The 23,185-nt window shown below is 36.6% G+C and overlaps 1 protein-coding gene across 2 annotated transcripts in view; it reads left to right on the top strand.

Moving 5' to 3' along the window:
- Positions 1–23,185, top strand: part of ERP44 (endoplasmic reticulum protein 44) — a 95,993-nt gene that overhangs the window by 27,618 nt on the left and 45,190 nt on the right. For both annotated transcript variants that reach the window (XM_026013261.2, XM_072727858.1), the window contains 3 exons: positions 7,593–7,665; positions 9,808–9,847; positions 14,219–14,334. In XM_026013261.2, the coding sequence (XP_025869046.2) occupies positions 7,593–7,665; positions 9,808–9,847; positions 14,219–14,334 (229 nt within the window). The remainder of the gene's footprint in view (positions 1–7,592; positions 7,666–9,807; positions 9,848–14,218; positions 14,335–23,185) is intronic.

Genomic DNA, 23,185 nt, shown 5'->3' on the forward strand with positions numbered 1-23,185 from the left:
AATTGCAGCAATTTATTTTTATTTTTCATTTTTTAAAGAGAGTGGAGAGAAGGGCAGAGGGAGAGAGAGAATCTTAAGCCGGCTCCATACCTAGCGTGTGGAAATAGAGAAGGAGGGAGAGAGAACGAGCAGGGAGATAGAGTAGAGGGAGGGAGAGAATCTTAAGTAAGCCCCACATGCAACGTGGAGCCTGACGTGGGGCTCAATCCACAACTCTGAGATCATGATGTGAGCCAAATCAAGAGTCAGACACCCAACTGGGCCATGCAAGCACTCCTATTTTTATTTTCTATATTTGTTTCTATTGGGAGAATTTGAGTTTAGGGATTATGGATTATTTGAATGATTTGAATGATTATTTTGGGGGTATAGAATTTACTTTTCCAAACATGTCCATGTCCACCATATTTGGCTTATTTAATGAGGAATGTTATAATTGTTCTAATGTTTCTTTATAAAAGCAAATTGGTTCTGACTTGCCCAGAATTTGTATCACTTGCCCAAAAGTTGTATCACTGAGCAATTTAAGGGTTAAAGTAGCTTCCCAGTGTTATTCTGTACTTAGTCCTATTTTTCCCCTCTCTTTGAACTTCTAGTTCATTATAATGCTTCTGGGAATACGAACAGTGAGATGTGCCTCGATTGATACTCAGCTTCAAGGCTCTTACAGTGCTTGTCAGCCTCAGCTTTTTTTCTCTGGGGACCTTTCATATCTCTTAGCTCCTTGCAGCCAACTGAAAATCTCTGTGCTTCTGTTGCCTGCCAGCTTAATGAAAAACTGAGAGTCAGCGAAGTGGCCCCAGGGAGGAGAAACAACCTGGGTCCCATGGCATCGGGACTTCAGGTAGTAGTCTGGTTTGTCACTTTGGATTAGAATGGAAGAGAGCTATGGCCTGGTACATTACTTATTTCTTGCTATAGGAGAGACATAGTTTGTAAAGGGCTTTGAGACTCTCCTGACAGAAAGGCAGGGAAATGAAAGATTTAGCACAAATACACTAAACTATTACTGCAGACTGCCTAGCAGATGTAATGTCGATTGAGAATGGTAATGCCACATGGAAGGAAACATTCTCTATTGAATTTTTTATTTTATGCCAATAATTTTCATGCAGAAATATCTATTCAGGCAGTAGGCAGCATACTTAAAAAATTAGCATCTTTGTAAATTTCTAATAAGACTACAGGCTCTACATTTTTCTAAAATCACAGTATTTTGCACGTCAAAATGGACTTCTCACAATAAGTCTTGTTCTTGTATTCATATTTGAGGACTATAAACATTGTACAGAGTTTAAAATGGGTTTACATGCTTGTGGAGTCATAGGGTTTGCTCTCTAAAGCAGTGCTTCTTAAACTTTAATGTATGTAGGAATCACTTGGGGATCCTATTAAAGTGGAGATTCTATTCAGTGGGTCTGGGACCTGATATTCTGCGTTTCTCACAAGGTCCCAGGTGATGCCAGTGCTGTTGGTTTAGGGGCCATTATTTGAATAGCAAGGCTTAAAAGAAACGAATATACAAATTCACTAGAAATACTTCTTGTTTTCTAAACTCATTGAATAAATATGCTAAAAACACTTAAAGCGTAGCAAATAAATGCTTTTGTGACAATGAATCTTGCTAACAGAAATATCTAATAACCTCTTCTGCCTGGTACTCTATTAGATTCTGGTCCTGAAAGTCCTCAATTATTTATTTTCATGACTGGCTTAACACCTTAAAAAAATACAAGAAGTAGTAGATTTTTATACACTGATATAACATAGTTATATATTCTTAAATGAGGGTATTCTGTGTGCCAAAGTGTCTGGAACTATATCGGAGTACAGCTGTGGGGGAACCAGAAGAAGGTTTAACTGGGAGCTCAGCATAGCTCTTAGAGGTAGATGGCTTTCTGTAGCAGGTAGGAAGATCACTTCTGAGGTTCCCTCTAAATCTGAGTCTGTAAATAATCACCTAGTGGTGTGCTCTTCACCATTACAAAGTTAAAAACAAGTTTTAATAGACTTTATTCCTACTTGATAACGTTACTGTCCTCAAATATTTTAAAAACGTTTGTTGGAGGGTGCCAAGTAGCACAGTCCATTAAGTGTCCAACTCTTGATTTTGGCTTGGGTCATTATCTCAGGGTCATGAGCTCGAGCCTTATGTTGTGCTCCACGTTGAGTGTGGGGCTTGCTTAAGATTCTCTCACTCTCCCTCACCCCACCCCACTGCTCATTCTCTCTCCCTCATTCTTTTCCTCTGTCTCATTAAAAATAAATAAATAAAATGTTTGTTGGCTGTTCCCATTTCTGAACCTCTTTCCCCCACTTCCCACCTCCAGCACCCTCCCTCTAAATTCTTAGTGTATCAACATCATCTGCTTTTTCATTCACTGAGTATGTATTTGAGTACTTACTGTATACAGATAGGTTATTGTCAAGAAAAAAAAAAGGTTATTGTAGTAAATGATCTGGGGGATCCAAAATTGAATAAAGTGCAATCTCTCTTTCAAGATACTCGGTCTCCTGAAGGAGGTAAAATAGCACAGATAATCTGTGTGAATCACAATCTGTTGACACCCTCTACAAAGTGCTCTGTGGGTTCAGAGGAGAGAGAAATGAATCACTGGGGTCTGGAATCACTAGGAGACCCTTTATAGAAAAGATAGCTTTTGAATTGGGTCTTGAAAGCTAGATAACCTTTCCTGGCTGTTCCAAGCAGTGTGTTCCAAGAGAAAACCACACCAGCAAAGTCTGGATGCAAGACAGTAAGGAGATGCAGTTTAGGAATTGTATGGACTGTAGACTCAATGCATTCTTGGATTTGTAACTTCAGGATTTGGACTGTTCGTTTGTGAATGACCCTTGAAGGGTTTTGTGAATTACTGATTTTATTCCCTTGTGAAGAGCTTGGTGTCTCAGGCACTGAGTAAGACTAGTCATTGGTTCAGCAGCATTCACAACAGAGTCCATCTTTATTCTCTATTCATTCTCATTCCATTTTTCCTTTTACTGTATATTATGTGGGAAAACATTATAGACTTAACAATAATTTAGGATTTGTGGGTAGCTTGTAATTCCCTTCAGTTGCCAAAGCTCTCCTACAAATGGGATGACCATATAATTTATTGCCTGACCTGTAATAACATTCCATGGCAACAGGCATAAGCTGGGTTTGTCTCAAGCAAGTTGTTTGGCCAACTAGAAGGTATGATTGCTCTGTACTTCATGTTAGTTGGAGGAAAGCTTATGGATTGGGGCAGTAGGATGTTATTTAGGAAAGCAAGTCTGTGGATGGTCCTACATGCTAGGTTAAGGATTTAGGCTTTTATACTGTAGACAGAGAAAAACTCTTGGAGCTTTGTTGGTTGGTTGGTTTGGTTTGGTTTTTGTATTCTTTTGGCAGATGATTTGATGTATGCAAAGCAGCATTTGGAAAGATTAGTTTGACCTCTGTGGGCAGGTTAGATTGAAGGGAAATCCTCAATTCAGGGAGTGTCTTACTAGTTCCCATTAAGGGTGTATTTGAATAGTAGCCACTCATGGGTTTAATGTACAAGGAAAATTTGTTAACGTATTTTTATAATTATGAATAGAGAAGCTTTAATAATTCACTTCCAATATGTGTTATTACTGACATTAGTTCATACTTCTGAAGGAGATCCTGTTGGATTGGTGTCTTGTTCAGTGAAGTTTTCTCGAAAGAGGCACAGTCCTGGGGCTTAGCATTTGTTATATGCTAGCATTATAGTGCATATATATATGTTAATATTGTAACAATTAAAATTTGACCTAACAGAGTGCTTACTCAAAAAAGTCTTTAGAAAATTTATTTCTAAAATACAGTCTTTTATCATGTAACCAATATTTCAACTTGATGTCTGTCTGGAGAGAATGTTAATTTCACAGTAATTCCTATTCCTCTAGTGCATATATCCCCTTTTTCTATCCCCATGTGTAAAATAGGTTGGACTTTTGAGAGAGGAAAGTTATTTTCTACGGGGGGAACCAAACAGATCTCCATGAAGAGGACATCAATCTTTGAAGGATTGATTATGTAGTAGTGGCGAAGAGGACACTGCAGGTAGAGGAAACATTGTATGCAAAGAGAAGGGGTGGGGCACCTTGGTGGCTCAGTGGGTTAAGCCTCTGACTTGTGATTTCTGCTCAGGTCATGATCTTATGGGTCATGAGACTGAGCCCCTCCTGGGGCTCCGTACAGGGCAGGAAGTCTGCTTGAGAGTCTCTTGTTCTCTGCTCCTCCCCCACCTCATGTGCGTATTCTTTCTCTCTTTAAAATGAGTAAATCTTTTATAAGAAAGAGAAAAGGGAAAGCAGAAAAATTGTAGGTGGTGCTTTGGGAAAAGCAACTGGCTTCTGGGTGGCTTCAGAAATGCTGTGGAAATAAGAGCTGGCACATGGCATCACCATCCAGTTAGGTGGTCATGGAGGATACAGGGAAGTTTAAGGAGATAAAGGTTTTTAGTGCTCAAAGATAGCTCAATTAAAAAAAAAACCTTCTAATGGAAGAAAATATTATTTACTTGTTGAAGAAGCTCCTATTTAAAGCTAGCCTGTCACTTTATTTTTTTAGTGAATTAGGGTACAGTATTTGCCATTTCACTCATGTGCATTTTATTTTTTATTTATTTTTTTTCATGTGCATTTTATATAAGATCACATTACTTGACACATCTCAGACTGAAATGTTTAATATTTGGTACAAAAAAATGCATGTGGGTATAATTATCTACTGACTTGTAGATGATTAGAGATGCTTTTCAGTTTTCTTGGCAAGAAAAAGAGCTAATGAACTGAAGAGAATGACCAACTTACAAAATACCATAAGTTTACATCTGTATATTTACATATGTTGTCTAAATATTCCATCATTAAAGGCTAAAATGTGTTAACATCCTCTATTCAAATGTCTTTGTAGGTTTTTGTTTTTTTTAAATAAAATAAATTTAAAAGTTTACTTTAAGTCTTAATTTAAAAAAATGAATGATTACGCTCCCTCTCTTCCTGGTCTAGAGCTACTTGTCTTTATTTTACTTAAGCACTAAAGCATTTGACACATAAAGATGTTTCCCTGGAAGGATTTTGTTTAGGCTTAGGGCTGACGTGAAAAGAAACAATTTGTCAGACTAGTGGAGCTTGCTAACAATTTAAATAAACAACCTGTCTTTCCCTTTATACTGCATATTAATAAAAATGTTAATGGTAAAACACCTCTTTTATACCCTACAGGGTGGAGAGATGATTGGGTCAGAGACCATTTTCTTGCTTTGGGCCTCTTCAACACAACTGTTAGCTGAATGTGGCTTATCAGTTGCATGCTTATTAGCATGATTTTTTTTAAAGATTTTATTTATTTATTCATGAGAGACACACAGAGAGAGGCAGAGACACAAGCAGAGGGAGAAGCAGGCTCCATGCAGGGAGCCCAATGCGATCCCGGGCCTCCTGGATCAGGCCCTGGGCTGAAGGCGGCGCTAAACCGCTGAGCCACCCGGGCTGGCCAGCATGATTGATGTCTTTGTACTATCAGGTATTTAATGCAGCCAAATTTGATTGTTGCCTTGTTTTTGTTATCATCTGGCATGTAAATATTTTTGCCATGTAAATATTTCAGAGTCAAAGCAGTTAAATTTAGAATATACTTCTCTGTAAACATGCTTTGATGGATGCTGACTAACTCTTCAAAAGTGGGCTTCCTGAAGACGGTTATCTGTATTTGACATTTTTCTCCGCTCCTTATCACCACTATTTGGAGAGCTCTACAAGGTAGAGCATGCCATGCCTTATGCATTTGTGCCCTCAGTATCTAGTAGATGCTCCATAAACGACTGCCAGGTTATTTGATGACTTGACTTTTGATAATGACCAACTTTGTTGCTTTATGATAATATTTTTATATCACCTTCTTGAATTTTTCAGCACAATTCACTCTGAAATCTTGTATCAGTATAATTGGCTTTGTTAAAAACAAAACAACAGGGCCCAAATAGTTACTTATTTAAGCCCCATGTTACCAAACTAAGGCTTAATTACAGTTTTGGCTTTCCCAGAAATGGAATTTTAAACCAGTCAACCAGGAAATGCCTGATCTGCTATAGTTCGGTAATAATGCCTCATAGATACCCTGCCATCCCCAAAAGGAAAGTGACTTTGCAGTAACTAACCCACTTTTTTTTTTTGCCTAATAAAAACTTCCCTTTTCCTGCTCACTAATGCCTTTATTTTATACAAGTCCTTGGAGCTCCATTTCTCTTTGTTAGATTGGATGCTGCCTGATTCACATTGATTTTTGCTCAGATGAACTCTTAAGATTTTTAATATGCCTCAGTTAATCTTTCAACAGATTGCACAGTTGTCAAGAGCTGGTCATACACTAATGAGGGAAGGATCTGTTGATTGTGATATGGGTAGTGAGGGAATAGGACTAGTGAGAGAAGTCTCATCTTTCCAGTTAATGATTAGGGTGTTAAAAATAATGAAATTAGTTATATATGTCAAATATTCAGATATTTTTAACATCTTTATTTGCTTTTAGCAGATTATAACTTATTGGTTGCTAGCAAAAATAGTAGTCCACCTTTGGCTGCATGATTATGATAACTTGAAAATAAGACTAGTGCTATTTGGCTTTTCCTAAGAAAATAATAAGTTAATAGAAATATTTCAAATATTTGGGCTTGTTTACTTGCCAGCATCAACATGGCTCTTTATACCATTCAGAAATTGAATTGTTGGTAAAGTAAAAACTTTTTGGGTTTAACTACTAAAGTTTCTGTGAAATGGGTGGGCAAAGAGTAGTCTTTCCTGCCTCATCAGGGCCTGACGTTCATTGTCACTCTATTGCCATGGTCCAGTGAATAGATTTCCATAAACACATAGGGTGTTAAAGATGGTGCCTGAAACTACACCAAGGATTACTTTTTGAATTAAGCGAACAGTTGCTAAAGTAGTCTATTTTATTTTGCGGATGGCAAGCTAATATTTTCTTTGATGAAATTTGGGTTCAATATTTTGGAAGTAGAAAATTTGTATTTTAATAGCCTCTTTAATAGTCTCTCACTGAGCACATCGTTATCACCAAAATGTGAGATGAGGCAGGAGAGGCTTTTGGTTCACAACCTGAAAAATCTTTCTTTAATTCTTCTCTTTATTATTTTGTTTTATCTGAGAAACATGGGAGGGATAGAGTCAGCAAACTTAGCTTTGGTTTTGTATTCTTTCCAAATTGATAATAATCCAGTAAATTTTTTCTTGTTGCACTATAAAGTTGTTGAAATATTAATTTAAAAGAATGAATTAATTCTTAATTTCTTAATTGTTTAAAAACAATCACTTTTGTGTATTTGGAAATACAGGAAGTCTTATTTGATGAGTTTCTAGGCTTCAGAAGTTAGTACTTCTATTTTGTTGATCTAGCTAAGGGTAAGAATAATAAGATAATAAAAATTAAAACCAGTTGATGAATGATTTTGTAAATAACAAGTGGAACCAACTTAATTAATAAATTTTCTTTTTATTAGCCTTTCTGTATTATTTGCCTTTTATGGAAACACTTATTAATTTTGCATTTTTAAAATTTCCAGGTAACCTGGGTTTTTACTCCTGTAACAACCGAGATAACAAGTCTTGATACAGAGAATATAGATGACATTTTAAGTAAGTACCTTGATATTTTTAAAGAACACTTTTTTTTATAAAGAGCTGGTTTATATACAAAAACAAAGTTAAATCTCAATTACAAGAACAGTTGAGGAGCTGGCATTCTGATTAGCTTCATGGTTTCCTGAATTAACAAAGCACTTTTGGTTTTGATTTTTAGTAAGATTTCTTAAAATGTGTAAGTCTCCTTTCCTGTGTTACAAATAAACTTTTGGTCTGGTTGTATTTCTTTGCCTTGTCTTAAGTACTACTGTTAACAATTCATAAAGTATTTTTGCTAGAGCTTACTTACAGGTCAGCAGGTCCCACTGTGCAATAATAAATGTTCACACAGTGGGAACTGTGTTACTAAATGATCTTAGGACATAGTCTAGAAATCTTTTGTCTTTTTAAACTTTTAATTAATTTACCCCCTCTGATCTCTTTTATTGTCATTGGCTCATTAAGTTAAATAAATATTTCACTGAATGCTTTGCTGACAGTGCGAATATGGATAAAGCTAACTTGGGAAAAACATTTCTGTTTTTAAAAGTAGTAGAAGGAAGGTGAACACATGGTTGATAGAAAATCTCAATTTAGGAGATTTAAGAAAATGTACAACGCATAAATGATTTCTTGCTGCTGCTTTTTAAAAAGCACTCCATTTAATCCACTGGTTTGAGCGGAACAAAATGAAAAATGTTAAGAGTAAAAGGAGTTATTCATTGAGCATCATATACTGTTTTGTGTTCTTGGAACTGGTTTTAAATGCTAAAAAGTCTGTCCCACATTATGGGATCTCTTTAGAGCAATGGTTCTATATAACCTTTAGCATGCATGAGTCACCTGGAGGACTTATTAATATCCGTACTGCTAAGTCTGGTTCCAAGTTTCTAACAGAAACAGTAGACCCCAGCTGAGAATTTGCATTTCTGTAAATTTCTACCTGCTGCTCCTGCTTCTGGTCCAGAGAGTACAGTTGGTGAACCACTGCTTCAGATTGAAGAAGTAAGTGTATAAAAAGTGCTTTGAGGGTAAAAAAAGAAGAAGGGAATTGAAACTCACAAATCATTCTCCTTTCATTTTTCAAATTCTAGAATATCTCTATGCTTTATTTTTATAAGTACTTGAGTTTATGAAGTTTAGGCAAAAGAAACAAAGGTATCTTTCTCTTGACTTCACATCCTCATATGTAAGTGATACTTTATTTTTATAACAAAGAAGAGCTCTTTAATGGATAAGAACCAGAAAATGTGCATGTTATGCAACATTATTAGTTGTAATTTACTTGTTGCAACTAGGAGAGACATCTGAACTTTAGAAATAGCTTAATTACAAAGGTCTTTTTTGTGAAATAGAATGTTCTTGCACAGTTCTCAGTTACTCTTATATATAGGAGATCAAAAAATGGGTTATTAAGGGTTGCCTGGGTTGCTCAGTCATTTTAGCATCTGAGTCTTGATTTCAACTCGGGATTGTGGGTCCGAGCCCTGCTTTGGGGCCTGCTTAAGATTCTTTCTCTCCCACTCCCTCTGCACCCCCATCCCCACTCATACTCATGCTCTCTCTTAAAAAAAAAAAAAGATAAAATCAAGATCATTTCACTTCAATTTTAATGAAAGTAGGCTATTTAATATATTTTTTTAAATTTTTATTTATTTATGATAGTCACACACACAGAGAGAGAGAAGGGGGGTGCAGAGACACAGGCAGAGGGAGAAGCAGGCTCCATGCACCGGGAGCCCAACGTGGGATTCGATCCCGGGTCTCCAGGATCGCGCCCTGGGCCAAAGGCAGGCGCCAAACAGCTGCGCCACCCAGGGATCCCCTATTTAATATTTTTTAATGAGAATAGGCTATTTAATAGTTTACTTTCCTGATCTGGATTTGATTCCCCTTTTGTTTTATATTCATTCATTCAATGAAGGTATAAAAATGGAGGATATAGAGAAAAGGATCAGGGATTCACACAAATTATATTACCTGTCCATGACTCTGTATATGGGTTTCTGAATGAGAGGTAACTTAATTGTTATTGTGTGTTTTTAGTGGGCCTTTACATAAATGGGAAAAAGACCATGATGAAAACCATATCTTTGATTATACCAGTTATGTGGACACAATTAACTTAGATTGTTTGGTTTTGTTTTTCAATTTCAGATAATGCTGATGTTGCTTTAGTAAATTTTTATGCTGACTGGTAAGTAAGAGTCTTATTTTTGTTTTTGTTTCTTGGAGTAGGGAGAATGAAGTTGCATCATTTAGTTTTTTTCTTTTATCTTGCTATGTGTGAATTTTTCTTTGCTAGAAAGGGGGAAGGGGAAAGCCTTTTTTTCTTATGTGAGACAATATTTCATATACGAAATCAATTAAGGTTCAGTCACAAAGGGAGCAGCTTAATTTCATGATTATTTGTGTTTTAAGGGAAAAATGTATCTGATTCTACTATTCCACATCTTAAAAGTGGTAACAAAAACTCAAATCTAAGCCCCCCACCCCCCCCTCCCCGCCCCACAGGAGTACATATTGCAGTTCTGTATTTTTCCTGACTGAGGAAGTAGGGCAGTGTTTGGAGGTGAGGATGTGGGTGTGGCAAGTTTAGAAGGAAAAATAATATTGATACTTTTTAAACATGTATCATCTATTACTTCTAGGAAGCCTTTACTCCTTCCCCTGTCTGAATCAGATTCTTGTCTTTTGTGTCATATAGTACCGGATACCACTTTCTTATTCTTACTACATTATTTTATCTTTTATACTTGTGCAGACCAACATTGAGAGCAGATAAAATGTCTTACTGAACATTCCTGGCATCTAAAACCACTGCGTAACATGTAGTAGATGTTAAGGAATGTGACATGGTGATAGGTAGAAGGGAACTTGAGCTGGAGAGAAGTTTTGAAACTCTCACATAATCCTTATTCCCTGATAATCTGTATCTTATTTGACCCTTTGAGGCTTATTGCCTGGTAGTTGTTACCTCCTTAGTTTAGGCCACAGTCCAATTTACCTAGATTCCTGTGACAGTCTCCTAATTAATTTTCCGTGCCTCATGTCTTATGTGTCTCATTCTGTTCTCTATAAAGTAAGCCAGAGTGGTCTACCTAAAGTGCATACTGAATAGGGTTATATCTCCTCTTAAAACCCTTAAATGGTGTTCCATTAACTTTAGGTCTGAAGTCCCTTACCTTGGTCTAGAAAGCCCCCAGTGACTTCAGACCTAAAGTTACCATGCCTCTACATCCGTATGTCTTGCCTCTCTCCACTCCCACATTATGTTCTAGTTGTACTGAAAGTCTTTCGGTTTCTGTGATATTCTCTACTCTTTCATCACTGGGCCTTTAGTCATGATACTTTCTCTGCTTGGTTGGGTCACTCTTCTCTCACCCATTTATTTATATAGTTAAGTCTTAACCATCTTTCAAGTCTTAGATTAGATACTGTTTTCTCTAAGTCACCCTCCTACATCAATATTCTCACCCTATTCCAACTCTTTTTTCTATCTTCCCATGACACTACACACTTAGCGCATCATAACGCTTGTATGCTGTAGTTTTGTTGTTACCTACTACAGCCTTAGCTTTATGAAAAGTTACCATATCTATCTTTTTTCAGCATTAATCTCCAGGTATTCTGCATAGTACTTGTCAGATAAGTACATATTAGATATATACTGAATGAATGATGTATAGTATAGATATTTAAGTAATATCAGTAAAATGTTGAAGATACACAGAGAAAATGCCATTTCTAAAATGTATAACCAAGGTAGCATTTTCCAAGGTACTTTGGGATTGTCCACATGTAACAGTAGCCACAAAATTGGGTTTAAGATTATCTAGTCCAATCCACTTTAAAAATAAAACTGAGACCCAGAGGAGTAAAGTGGCTTCCCAAGGTTACCTGACAGTTGTGGCAGAGTTAAAACTAGAACGCAATTCTCTTGATTGAGGGAATTTTGTATGTTGTAAGAAAGAGAAATAGAACGTGCCACTGAGCTTGTCACAAAAGCTAAATTGGATATGTGGACTAATTGTAGTTATTTGGGAAAACATTATCCAAAGAACACCTTGAGTTGTTTGTGAATTAGTACTCTTTTATTCAACTGAAAAAAATCTTAGGTAATTGACCATAAGACATTGGTTTATACTTTGTGGCCTCAAAGGCTAGATTCTGAGTTGTGTCTGGAAGTTATGAATGTGGCACAGCTTAAGGGAAAATTCTTTAATAGAGCTGCCCAAAAATACTGGTATGGCTTGGAGAGTGATGAACCATAGTAGGTACTTAATAATGCTTTTATGTACCAGGCTCTTTATGTACATTGTTTTTAATGCTCAGAACTACCCTGCAGGTAGGTATTATAATTTCCATTTTAGGTTGAGGAAATTGAGGCTCAGAAAGGTCATACGGCTAGTAAGTGGTGGAACTGGGATTTAAGCTCAGGTATGTCTAACTCCAAAGCTTATTTTTTTCCACCCTACTAGGTCATACTAGTAAGTATACTAGTAAATACTCCCAGTTGTCCCTCCAAAGACTGTTACCCATTTGGTTGATTTGTAAAGGGTAGATTCAAGCACTAGATTGGAGATTGGATTCAGATGATCCTTCCTTTGAATTTATTGCTTTTGTTATCTTACTTTTATAAATATAACTTTCCATATGTGTGGATACATGTGTATGAAAGTATGATAATATTGTGGTTGAGCTTTTATTTCATATTTCCCATTCACCTTCTGGTATTAAAATTGATCCTGTTTTAAACATGAACCTGTGCTTAAATGCTTACTGGGCAGCAAACTGGACAATCCAGAAAGAAGGTGCCTCTTATGTAATGTCTTTACCTTGCCCTTAAGCCCAGAGCCTGTCCACTAATTCTTTACTAGGCCATATCCTAATTCTTCAAGAAACCATTCCTCAGTTCCTATCCTTTGCCTCCCCTGGCCTCCAGCACCCTATTTTCAGCAAACTTTAAAAACCTACAGACTTGGGGTGCCTGGGCGACTCAGTTGGTTAAGTTGTCTGACTCTTGGTTTCGGCTCAGGTCATGATCTCTGGGTCATGAGGTTGAGCCCCATGTCAGGCTCTGCACTGGGCATGGAACCTGCTTACCTGCTTAGGATTGTCTCTCCCCCTTTCTCTTTCTCTCTCTCTCTTTCTCTCTCTCAAAAAAGGAAAAAAAGAAACTAAAAACTTGTGGACCTAGCCTTTCCTGTTTCTCCATTCTATCAGTTTAATCATTTAACAGACATATATTGAAATGCTAATTAGAATACATAGTCAAATAAGACACGGTCCCTGATGTCCACAGACCCCACCCACCTATCCCAGATGGGAGAGATTTAAGAATGATAAAAGAGGAATGAGCCACTTGAGAGCAAGAGATTGAAGATACAGATTGTGTCTCCTTGATATGTTCTAGGACATCTCCTTAGGAAGTCAGGTGAGTGGCTAGAGGAAGTTATCTACAAAAAAGAAATAGGGAGGAAGCATAGAGTTTATAACCTTTCATAGGCTTTATCAGACTTTTGTTGCATTATAGTTAATATGTATGACCTAATCACCTGTGGATAAAAGAGTTCACAGGCTTCATTGAAGTAAATTTCTTGGTGGAAAAGGCCTCTGGAAGCAGTAGGAGCAATTATAGTTATGTTTTGTTTGTTAGCAAATACTCAGTACCTTTTTCATATAAGAATGACTATTCTAACCCAGCTGGCTGTGTGCTGATTCTGATTCTTCTTCTCTTTCTTATCAGGTCCCTTTTAATGACCTACAGCATAGTTCTGAGGTAGTTGGCCTCCTTAAGAGACAATCAGAATTAAAAAAAAAAAATTAGAAGTATCAAGTTTCTAGAATACCGTTAGGGCTTGCGCTCCTTTGTAAAAGTATAAACAAACAATCAGAAACAACAAAGGAAATGTGAATAGGAAGTCTTGTTTAGGAATTTAATGTTTTTGCTCCTGAACTTAATATATTTAATACATTTATAGATACGAAAGCCTATTTTAACCAGGGGTAAATTTTGATGGGGCATATTATATTATATACTATATATTCTTGTCATGCAACTTACTTAGTATGCTAACTTGCTGTGAGATTTGGCTGACCTAGTCAAGTGAATCAGACTAGTATTTGCAATAAACTTACCATCTTAAAGATTCTGTATAGTAGTCTAAAAATATGTTCATTATTTAGAGAAAGCCAATTTCTTTTATAAATGCCCAAGTCTTAGGAGTTGCAAGTCCAAGTGGATCCATCGTAGAGGGCTTATTTCAGACTTGTTTCTTGGTCTCTGTGAGAGATCCTTAGCTGTGTGCTTTATAATATTGGCCATTTTCTTAAGGTACAAAAAACCAAAATCTTTCACTTGTACAGTCTTTGAATTGGAGTAGTCTTTGAATTCAAAACTGTCTTCATCTTCAGTGAATGACATCCAGTGCCATGACTACATTAACTATGCAATTGTCTCAGAAGCTCTTTATTGTACATATACAACATATCAATGGATGATAACTGAAATAAGATTTTACTGCTTCCGCTTCTCAGTTTAATTGGTATCCTTCTTTGTGTATAGGTGTCGTTTCAGCCAAATGTTGCATCCAATTTTTGAGGAAGCTTCAAATGTCATTAAGGAAGAATATCCAAATGAAAATCAAGTAGTGTTTGCCAGAGTTGATTGTGATCAGCACTGTAAGTACCTCACTAAGAAATCTGGAAGGAATTGTCCCATCCCACCTCTCCTCTGTGCACTCGTGCGCACACGGACACACACACACTCTCCTCTCTTTTTTTTAACGCTAAAAAAAATTCCTGCTTTAGATGGAAGGTTCTAGTGACTTTTGGTTAAATGTTAATCTTTATGTACTTATAATGCTACTTTGCATTTTGCCTGTAAAGTAATAAATTTTTTAAATTAAAGTATAGTAGAATAAGCATACAGGTAGTAAATCATAACTATCAATGTTTTCTGCCAAAGCGAATACCAAAATCAAGACAAAATTGAAATAAAGTTTTAGGAAAAAATAGATCTGTTTTAGAGTCCTACAGAAATACCATTTGTAGTCATTGGAGATAAAACTATGTCAAATTTTTGTGTTTCTGTTCTTTAAAAATTCCACCAAAATTGGCATAGACTGTCCTTGAGGTATAGTTATCTGTAGTTGTGGATTACAGTTATTGAGATACTTAGGTTAGACTCACTTATCGTCTGGCCTCCTGGATTTTACTTGTCCCAGTGGAGGGTGGTTTTCTGTATACATGACAGATCTCGCTAATACATGACAGATTACTCAGCTTGGGCTGGTGAGCCTACGGTGGTGTTTCCTCTCGAGTGCGTCCATCACGCGTGAACTTTCCTCGCTCAGGGTATCCGACTCGCTGTGTTTTGTAGTTCCTGTTCATTGTGTGTTAGTGGTTTCACCCGTTACAGTGTCAGTTCTTCAAAGGCAGGAACTTTTTTCTTTTCATCTTTAATACTCCCTTTTAAGTGGAGACCAAACTACTTATTAATCTTTGAGTCTCATGCATCTGACAGTTTCTGGGAGACAGAGACTGCTCATTAAAAACTTCCTGCATTGAGTGATTGGCGAGTTGGCCTGAATACAGCCCAGCTTTCTGCAAATCGCCTACCCTTTGCTCTTAGCCTGATAATTAGAATTAGTACATATGTGTACACTAGCTTTCGTTTTAATGAGAAGAAATGGAAATGGAAATAAAGTGACTTAACCAGTGTCAGACAGCTTAATATCTAGTCAAATCAGAGTTAGAATCCAGATCTCCTGACTAGATATTAGCTTCATTTCTGTTTAGGTTAATAAACATTTTTGGCTAACAGCAAAACATTTCAGTATTCTACAACCATAGCCCTCATTTCTGCCTATTGAGATTCATAACTAGATAGGATGAAGGGAGCAGTAAAAGGTTGTCAGTACAGGCATGGACTGCATTTTCACACTGCGCTCTGAATCTTTCCTCCCACTTTTTACTGACAGACATGGTGTTTTGTTGTAGGCTCTCATTTCAAATCTTTCAATTTTTTTGTGTATTTAATTAGATGTTACAGTACAGATAGTAGTCCCTAACTTTCACTGAATTTGGACTTTAAAATATGAAATTGTGCTCTCAAACTTACAGTCATTGAGAAGAGAAAGTAACTTGTTGAACCATAAATATCATTTATTCTGATTTTTAAACAGATTAACTTACTTTTTAGATAGATCTAACATTACTACTGTTAATCAGGCTCTCTTTTTATAGGAGTAAATAGCCATAGTTCACATGCTTTTTGATCACCAGAGAGATCTACAAAATTAATTTTTTACTAATGAAAGTTATACATGAGACACTGTATATTCTAAGTATTTTATCCCTTCTGTGTAATTCTTCACTTTTTAAAAGTGCCGTTATGAAATCCTTATTAATTATTTATTCACATTTTCCACTCTCTCTGTAGAGATTGTAAGAGTACCCCCTGGGTCACTCCTTATGTGCCATTTGAAATGTAGAGGTTTTAAACTGAAAGGACCTTATTAAGAATCCTGTGGTCTGGGGAGAAATGTGTTAGGCAGGTTGTTCTTTGGTAGGATTTGTTTCTTTTTAAAAGAAGATTTATTGAGATATAATTAGCATAAACTGCACAAGTTTAAATTATAAAATTTAATTTTTGACACATGTCTGCACCTGTGAAGCCATCGCCACAATCAAGATACCAGCATATAGGTCATTCCCCAAATTGTTCTTGTTCCCTTTTGTGGTCCCTTTCTCTCCCCTTTGGTCCCAGGGGACCAAGGAACTGCTTTTTGTTAACCAGAGATTAGTTTGCATTTTCTAGGATTTTATATAAGTGGGATCCTCTGTTGTGTTAGTGTGTGTATATATATATGTGTATACATATATATATATACACATATATATATGTGTGTGTGTGTGGTGGTTTTTTTTTTTTTTTTTTTTTTTTTTTTTACTCAGCCTGGTTATTTTGAGATGTTGCACATATCATTCATTTTTATTACTGAGTAGCATTCCATTATATGGCTCTGCACCACATTTAGTTTATACCCTTATTGACAGACGGTCGGGTTGTTTGCCGTTTGGGGCTATTACAAATAAAACTGCTATAAACATTTAGGTACATTGTACATATACTTTCATATTTTCTGGACAAATATTTAGCTGTGAAATACCTGAGTCATAAGTTAGTGTATATTCAACTTTTCAATACATTGCCAAACTGCTTTCCAAAGTATTTGTACTCTTTTATAGTTCTACTAGCAGTATAGACACATTCCAGTTGTTCTATATTGTTGTTCCATATTCTTACCAACACTTGGTGTGGTCAGTCTATTTAATTTAACATGTCTGTTAAATTATAATTTCTTACTGGGTTTTGAGAGCCCTTTACAAATTATGAATATAAGTTCTTTTTCAAATGTGTAATTTGCAAATATTTTCCCTCATTCTACTCTTGTAAGAGTGTCTTTCTCTTTAATTGTAGTAAAATCCACAGAACATAAATTTTGGCATCTTTACCATTTTTAAATTTTTTTTTTTTTAATTTTATTTATTTATGATAGTCATACAGAGAGAAAGAGAGAGAGGCAGAGACACAGGCAGAGGGAGAAGCAGGCTCCATGCACCGGGAGCCTGATGTGGGATTCGATCCCGGGTCTCCAGGATCGCGCCCTGGGCCAAAGGCAGGCGCCAAACCGCTGCACCACCCAGGGATCCCTTTTTTTTAAATTTTTTTTTTTTTAATTTTATTTATTTATGATAGTCATACAGAGAGAAAGAGAGAGAGGCAGAGACACAGGCAGAGGGAGAAGCAGGCTCCATGCACCGGGAGCCTGATGTGGGATTCGATCCCGATCTTTACCATTTTTAATTTTACAGTTTTGTGGCTTTATGTATATTCACATTGCTGTACAACCAGTCTCCAGAACTTGAGCTTATAAAATTGAAACACTATACTTACTAAACAACTCCCCATGTCCCCCTCTCTCCAGTCTCTAGAAACTACCATTTTACTGTTTATTTCTATGAATTTGACTACTCTAGATACCTCACATAAGTGGAATCAAACAATATTTGTTATCTGGCTTATTTCGTTTAGCGTAATGTTAATGTTCTCAAGGTTCATTCATGTTGCAGCATGTGTGAGAATTTCCTTCCATTTTAAGGCTGAGTAATATTCCATTGTATGTGTATACCACATTTTGTATATCCATTCATCTGTTGATGGACACTTGGGTTATTTCCACCTCTTGGCTATTTTGAATAATGGTATGAAATACCTCTTCAAGGCTTTGCTTTCAGTTCTTTTGGGTATATACTCAGAAGTAGAATTGGTTTAAAAAAAGGAAGTAGAATTGCTGAATCACATGGTAACTAAATTTAAAAATTTTTGAGGAACCATCATACTATTTTCCACAGTAGCTGTCCCAATGTTGCATTCCCACCAGCAGTGGACAAGGATTCCAGTTTTCTCCGTGTCCTTGCCAACACTTGTTATTCCTGTTTTTGTGATCATAGTTGTCCTAAAGGGAGTAAAATGCTTCTTCGTCCTGGTTTTGATTTGCATTTCCCTGATTAATAACGTTGAGCCTCTTTTCCTGTGCCTTTTGGCTTTTTGCGTACCTTTAGAGAAATAGTCTGAGGCCTTTGCCCTGTTTTTAATCAGGTGATTTTTTTGTTGTTGTTAAGTCATAGGAGTTCTCTTTGTATTCTGGATATTAACCCTTTATCAGATATATAATATGCAGTTTTCTCCCATTCTGTAGGTTGCCTTTCACTTTGTTGATTATGTCCTCTGCACAGAAACTTTAAATTTTGATGTCCAATTTATCTGTTTTTACATTTGTTGCCTCTGCTTTTGGGGTCATAGTCAAGAAATAATTGCAGATCCAATGTTCTGGAACTCTTCTACATTTTCTTCTTAGAGCTTACAATGTAGGTTTTATGTTTACTTCTTTATCATTTTGAGTTAATTTTTGTATAGAGTGCAAGGTCAGGATCCAATTTCATTCTTTTGCATGTGCACATACAGTTTTCCTAGCACTGTCCTAGATGGGGACATCCAGTTTTCCTAGACTGGTGTTGATGACACCTTCCTTTCCCCATTAAGTGATCTTGGTACTATTTGTCAAAAAACATTTGACCACATGTGTGAGGCTTTGTTTCTGGGCTCTCTGCTCTATTCCATTGGTCTATATATATTTCTTTATGCCAGGACCACACGTTTTTGATGACTGTACTTTTTTTTTTTTTTTTTAATGATGGTACCTTTATAAGTTCTTTTTTTTTTTAAAAAAGATTTATTTATTTATTCATGAGAGAGAGAGAGAGCGAGAGAGAGAGAAAGACAGAGACACAGGCAGAGGGAGAAGCAGGCTCCATTCAGGGCGCCCGCTGTAGGACTTGATCCCCGGTCCTCACAATCACTCCCCGGGCTGCAGGTGGAGCTAAACCGCTGCGCCACCGGGGCTGCCCCCAATAACTTCTAATATCAGGAAATGTGAGACCTTCAATTCTGTTTGAGAGTGTCCTTTAAAGGCCTTATATTCTGAATTTGACGAAGTCCAATTTACTTATTTTAAAAATGGATTATGCTTTTGATGCTGTATCTAAGAAATCTTTGCCTCACTCAGGATCACAAAGATTTTCTGGTATGTTTGCTTTCATAAATTTCATAATATAAAGTTTTACATTTGGCTCTATGACCCATTTAGAGTTAATTTTTACATGTGGTGCACAATGTAGGAGTTGGTGTTCATTTTTTTTTTTTTGCACGTAATTATCAAGCTGTTCTGATATTATTTGTTGAAAGGACTATCCTTTCTTCATTGACTTTGCATCTTTTTCAAAATCAACTGAACATACAGGTATGGATCTATTTCTCATTTGTCTATTCTGTAGTGTCGATGTATTTGTCTATGACTTCTTTGTTTTTGTTAACCCCAGTACCACACTTTCTAGATTCCTGTAGCTTTATAATAAGCCTTAAAGTCAGTAGTATATAAATCTTCCAACTTTGATCTTTTTTTCAGAGTGGCTTTGCTATTTTAGTCGCTTTGGATTTCTGTATGACTTTTAGAATCAGCTTGTTGATTTCTAACCAAAATGAGGGGGAAAAGTTGCAAAGTATTATCTTTGCATACAGAGTTCTCTTTTAGACCTTACTCAGTTTACCCTAATGTTGACACATTTCCATTATACATTTGTTACAGCTAAGAAACTAACACTGTATATTATTCTTAGCTGAACTGTAGACTTTAAACTAAAGACTTTATTCAGATTTTATCAGTGATTCTACCCACATCCTTTTTCTGTTCCAAGATCCAGGATAGTGCATTTAGACATGAAGTCTTGACAGTTGATAGTTTTGAGGAGTAATGGTCAAGTATTTTGTAAAATATCCTCATTTTGGGTTTGTTTTGTTTTGTTTTGTATTTTTGTCTCACATCTTTGTGAAATCTATCCCTAAGTATTTATTATTTTTTGGTGCTGTTATAAGTGGCATTGAGTTTTACATTTTAAGTCCTAATTGCAAGAAATACAACTGTTTTTTGTATATTGATCTTGTGTCTTGGCACTTAATTCAAATAGGTTTTATATAAATACAATAGGATTTTCCATGTAGATGATTGTGTTATATGCAAATAAAAACAGTTTTACTTTTTGTGGTCTGTATATCCTTACAGTATTCTTTTTGGCAAGTGGACCTACTGGTTGCTTTAGGATTAATTTCTCTGAGGTAGAGGACCTATATAAAGCTTTCTAGCAAAGGCAGAAGATGATTTTGGGCTGAAGATAACCATCCTGCCCACATATTTATATTACCTTCTGGCACTGTGGCAGCCTACTCTGTCCTACTGTCTGATATTTTAATCTGTCTGTCTTGCTTCTGATATCCATCACCCAGACTTTCTATCCAAAGTAAGAGTGTTATTTCTTGGAAAAGTTCCTGTAAAAAGTTTCTAGTCATATTGCCAGGAAAAAAACTATGTATATAGTGTTCACTTGGATTTAGGCATGCTCTTACATGCATTATCTTAGTTATCTTCACCACAGCCCCTTGAGCCAGTGTTACTTTTCATCCGACAAAAAGTTTTATATACAGTGTACCCTTTGTCATGTGGTATGCATAGTTTCTAGATATATAGCAATGAACCAGGTAGACTCAGAAAGACAAGAGCAGTAAATACACAATTGCTCATTGTGATAACTGCCGAAGAGAGGTGTTGATGCTGGGATAATCAGATCTGAGTTTGTCTGGGGGATAGAGAAGTCCCTTGTGAGACAATGCTACAAGGCCTGAAGGAAGAGTAGGACTTTTAAGGGAAATAGGGGAAAAAGAGTATTTCATACAGAAGGAGGAGCAGATGTGAAGTTTCTGAGATGGGAAGAACCCAAGACTTTGAGATTGTGGGAGTATGTGATCATTTTACAGATGAAGATACTCAAAGACCTAGAGGGGCTGAGTAATTTACTAGGATTTTGGAGTAAGTACAAGGAGCTTGACTAGAGCCCAAGAGTGTACAGCTTGTACCAGGTAACTCTAGTATTTTGAAGGTCAAAATGAAGTAACTTAATTTGGATTTCTCATAGAAACTGGGAGTTCCCCCCTTTCTATATAAAAATGACTAAAAATGCCTGTTGCAAATTATATCATAATCTGTTTAAATGATTTTTTTTAAGATTTTTATTTATTTATTCATGAGAGACACAGAGAGAGAGGCAGAGACATAGACATAGAGGGAGAAGCAGGCTCTTCACAGGGAGCTCTATGCAGGACTAGATCCTCAGACCCTGGGATCATGACCTGAGACAAAGGCAGATACTCAACTGCTGAGCCACCCAAGCATCCTTGTTTAAATGATTTTTAATGGGTCAATGAATAAACAAAAATGAAACTATATGTATGCAGTATTACTATTGCTATACCGTGTGGGCCAGACTCCACTAAGTTAGAATTCTCTGTTCTAATACTAGAAGCCCACTGCTTACCAAAATTATATACAGTTGGACAAGTTACTTAAGAAAATCACTGAATTTGAGTCAGCACCTGTCATAAACAGTGTGTGTGTGTGTGTGTGTGTCTGTGTGTGTGTGTGCATGTGTATCTAGAAAGAGAAATCTGGTAATCAGATGTGATAAGATGTTAAATCTAGGTGAGGGTGTACAGGTGCTCATCATATTACTTTTTCATATTTTATGTAAGTTGGGAATTTTTCAAAATACAAAGTTGGTATAAAAAGTCTCTGATCGGGATCCCTGGGTGGCGCAGCGGTTCGGCGCCTGCCTTTGGCCCAGGGCGCGATCCTGGAGACCCAGGATCGAATCCCACATCAGGCTCCCGGTGCATGGAGCCTGCTTCTCCCTCTGCCTATGTCTCTGCCTCTCTCTCTCTCTCTCTCTGTGACTATCATAAATAAATAATAATAAAAAAAAATTAAAAAAAAAATAAAAAGTCTCTGATCCTGGGGCTCCTAGGTGGCTCAGTCCATTAAGCATCTGCCTTTGGCTCAGGTCATGATCCCACAGTCATGGAATCTCTGATACAGCCCCTCATCGGGCTCCCTGCTCAAAGGGGAGTCTGCTTCTTCCTCTCCCTCTGCCCCTCCGCCTGCTCATGCTTGTGCTCTTTCTCAAGTAAATAAAACCTTTAAAAAAAAAAGTCTCCGAGCCTGTACTTTGTCTTTGGTTAAGAGCAAGAAGGAGTGCTCTTCTTATTGCTTGAGAGAAACTGTTTGTGGAAGAAGCTTGCAATTTGCACAGATATGCGTGATATTGTTAATTGTAATTTCTTTTTATTTTTACCGTGATAAATGACCTTCAGCAGAGTCATTGAATTTAAAAAGAATTTTCTTGAATAGACTTAATGGCATTTTGAATACTACTTAGAGCCGTTTGATGCCTTCTGGAAACTGACCCAGTTCTCTTGGTGGCTGTCGGGAATTTTTCAGTGCAAATCTCCTGTGAGCAGGTCTGGCTCTTGAGGCCATTTTATTGTTCTTGAAACTGTCTTCTTTCATGAGTTGCTATCTCCTGGGCATAAGCATGTCTGCCTTATTTCCAGGTGTCATGGAAGGTAGATACGCCTTTGTGAATAGCCTCCCATTACCAGGTGGCATTTATGCCCATAATAGAAAAATGGGTTAATATTAAGAAATAGAATCAACCCTCATCAGTAGGTAAAATAAAGAAAACCAGCTTATCTTATCAATACATGCTGTGAAAGACTTGACAAAACCCAACATGGGTTTTTGGAAGAAATTAATGTGGCAAAATGTATGAATCAACCTTGGTTTGCTTGTAGTTTTTAGAACTTTAATGACTATTTTATTGCTTCATAGTACGTTGCAAGCTCAAATTGAGGTATGACCTATGTCTGAATTTAGTTGTGAAATCTGTCTTAGCCATAAATTTTGTATATTGTCTTGCATTTGGGAATTCCTGCCAATGCTGTGTTAGTTTTTTTTTTTTTTTTCTTTACCAGCCCTGTTTAAGAATTAAGGATGAGGGTGTCTAACTGGATCAGTTGCTT

This window comes from Vulpes vulpes, chromosome 12, assembly GCF_048418805.1.
Source record: "Vulpes vulpes isolate BD-2025 chromosome 12, VulVul3, whole genome shotgun sequence".
NCBI classification, from domain to species: Eukaryota; Metazoa; Chordata; class Mammalia; order Carnivora; family Canidae; genus Vulpes; species Vulpes vulpes.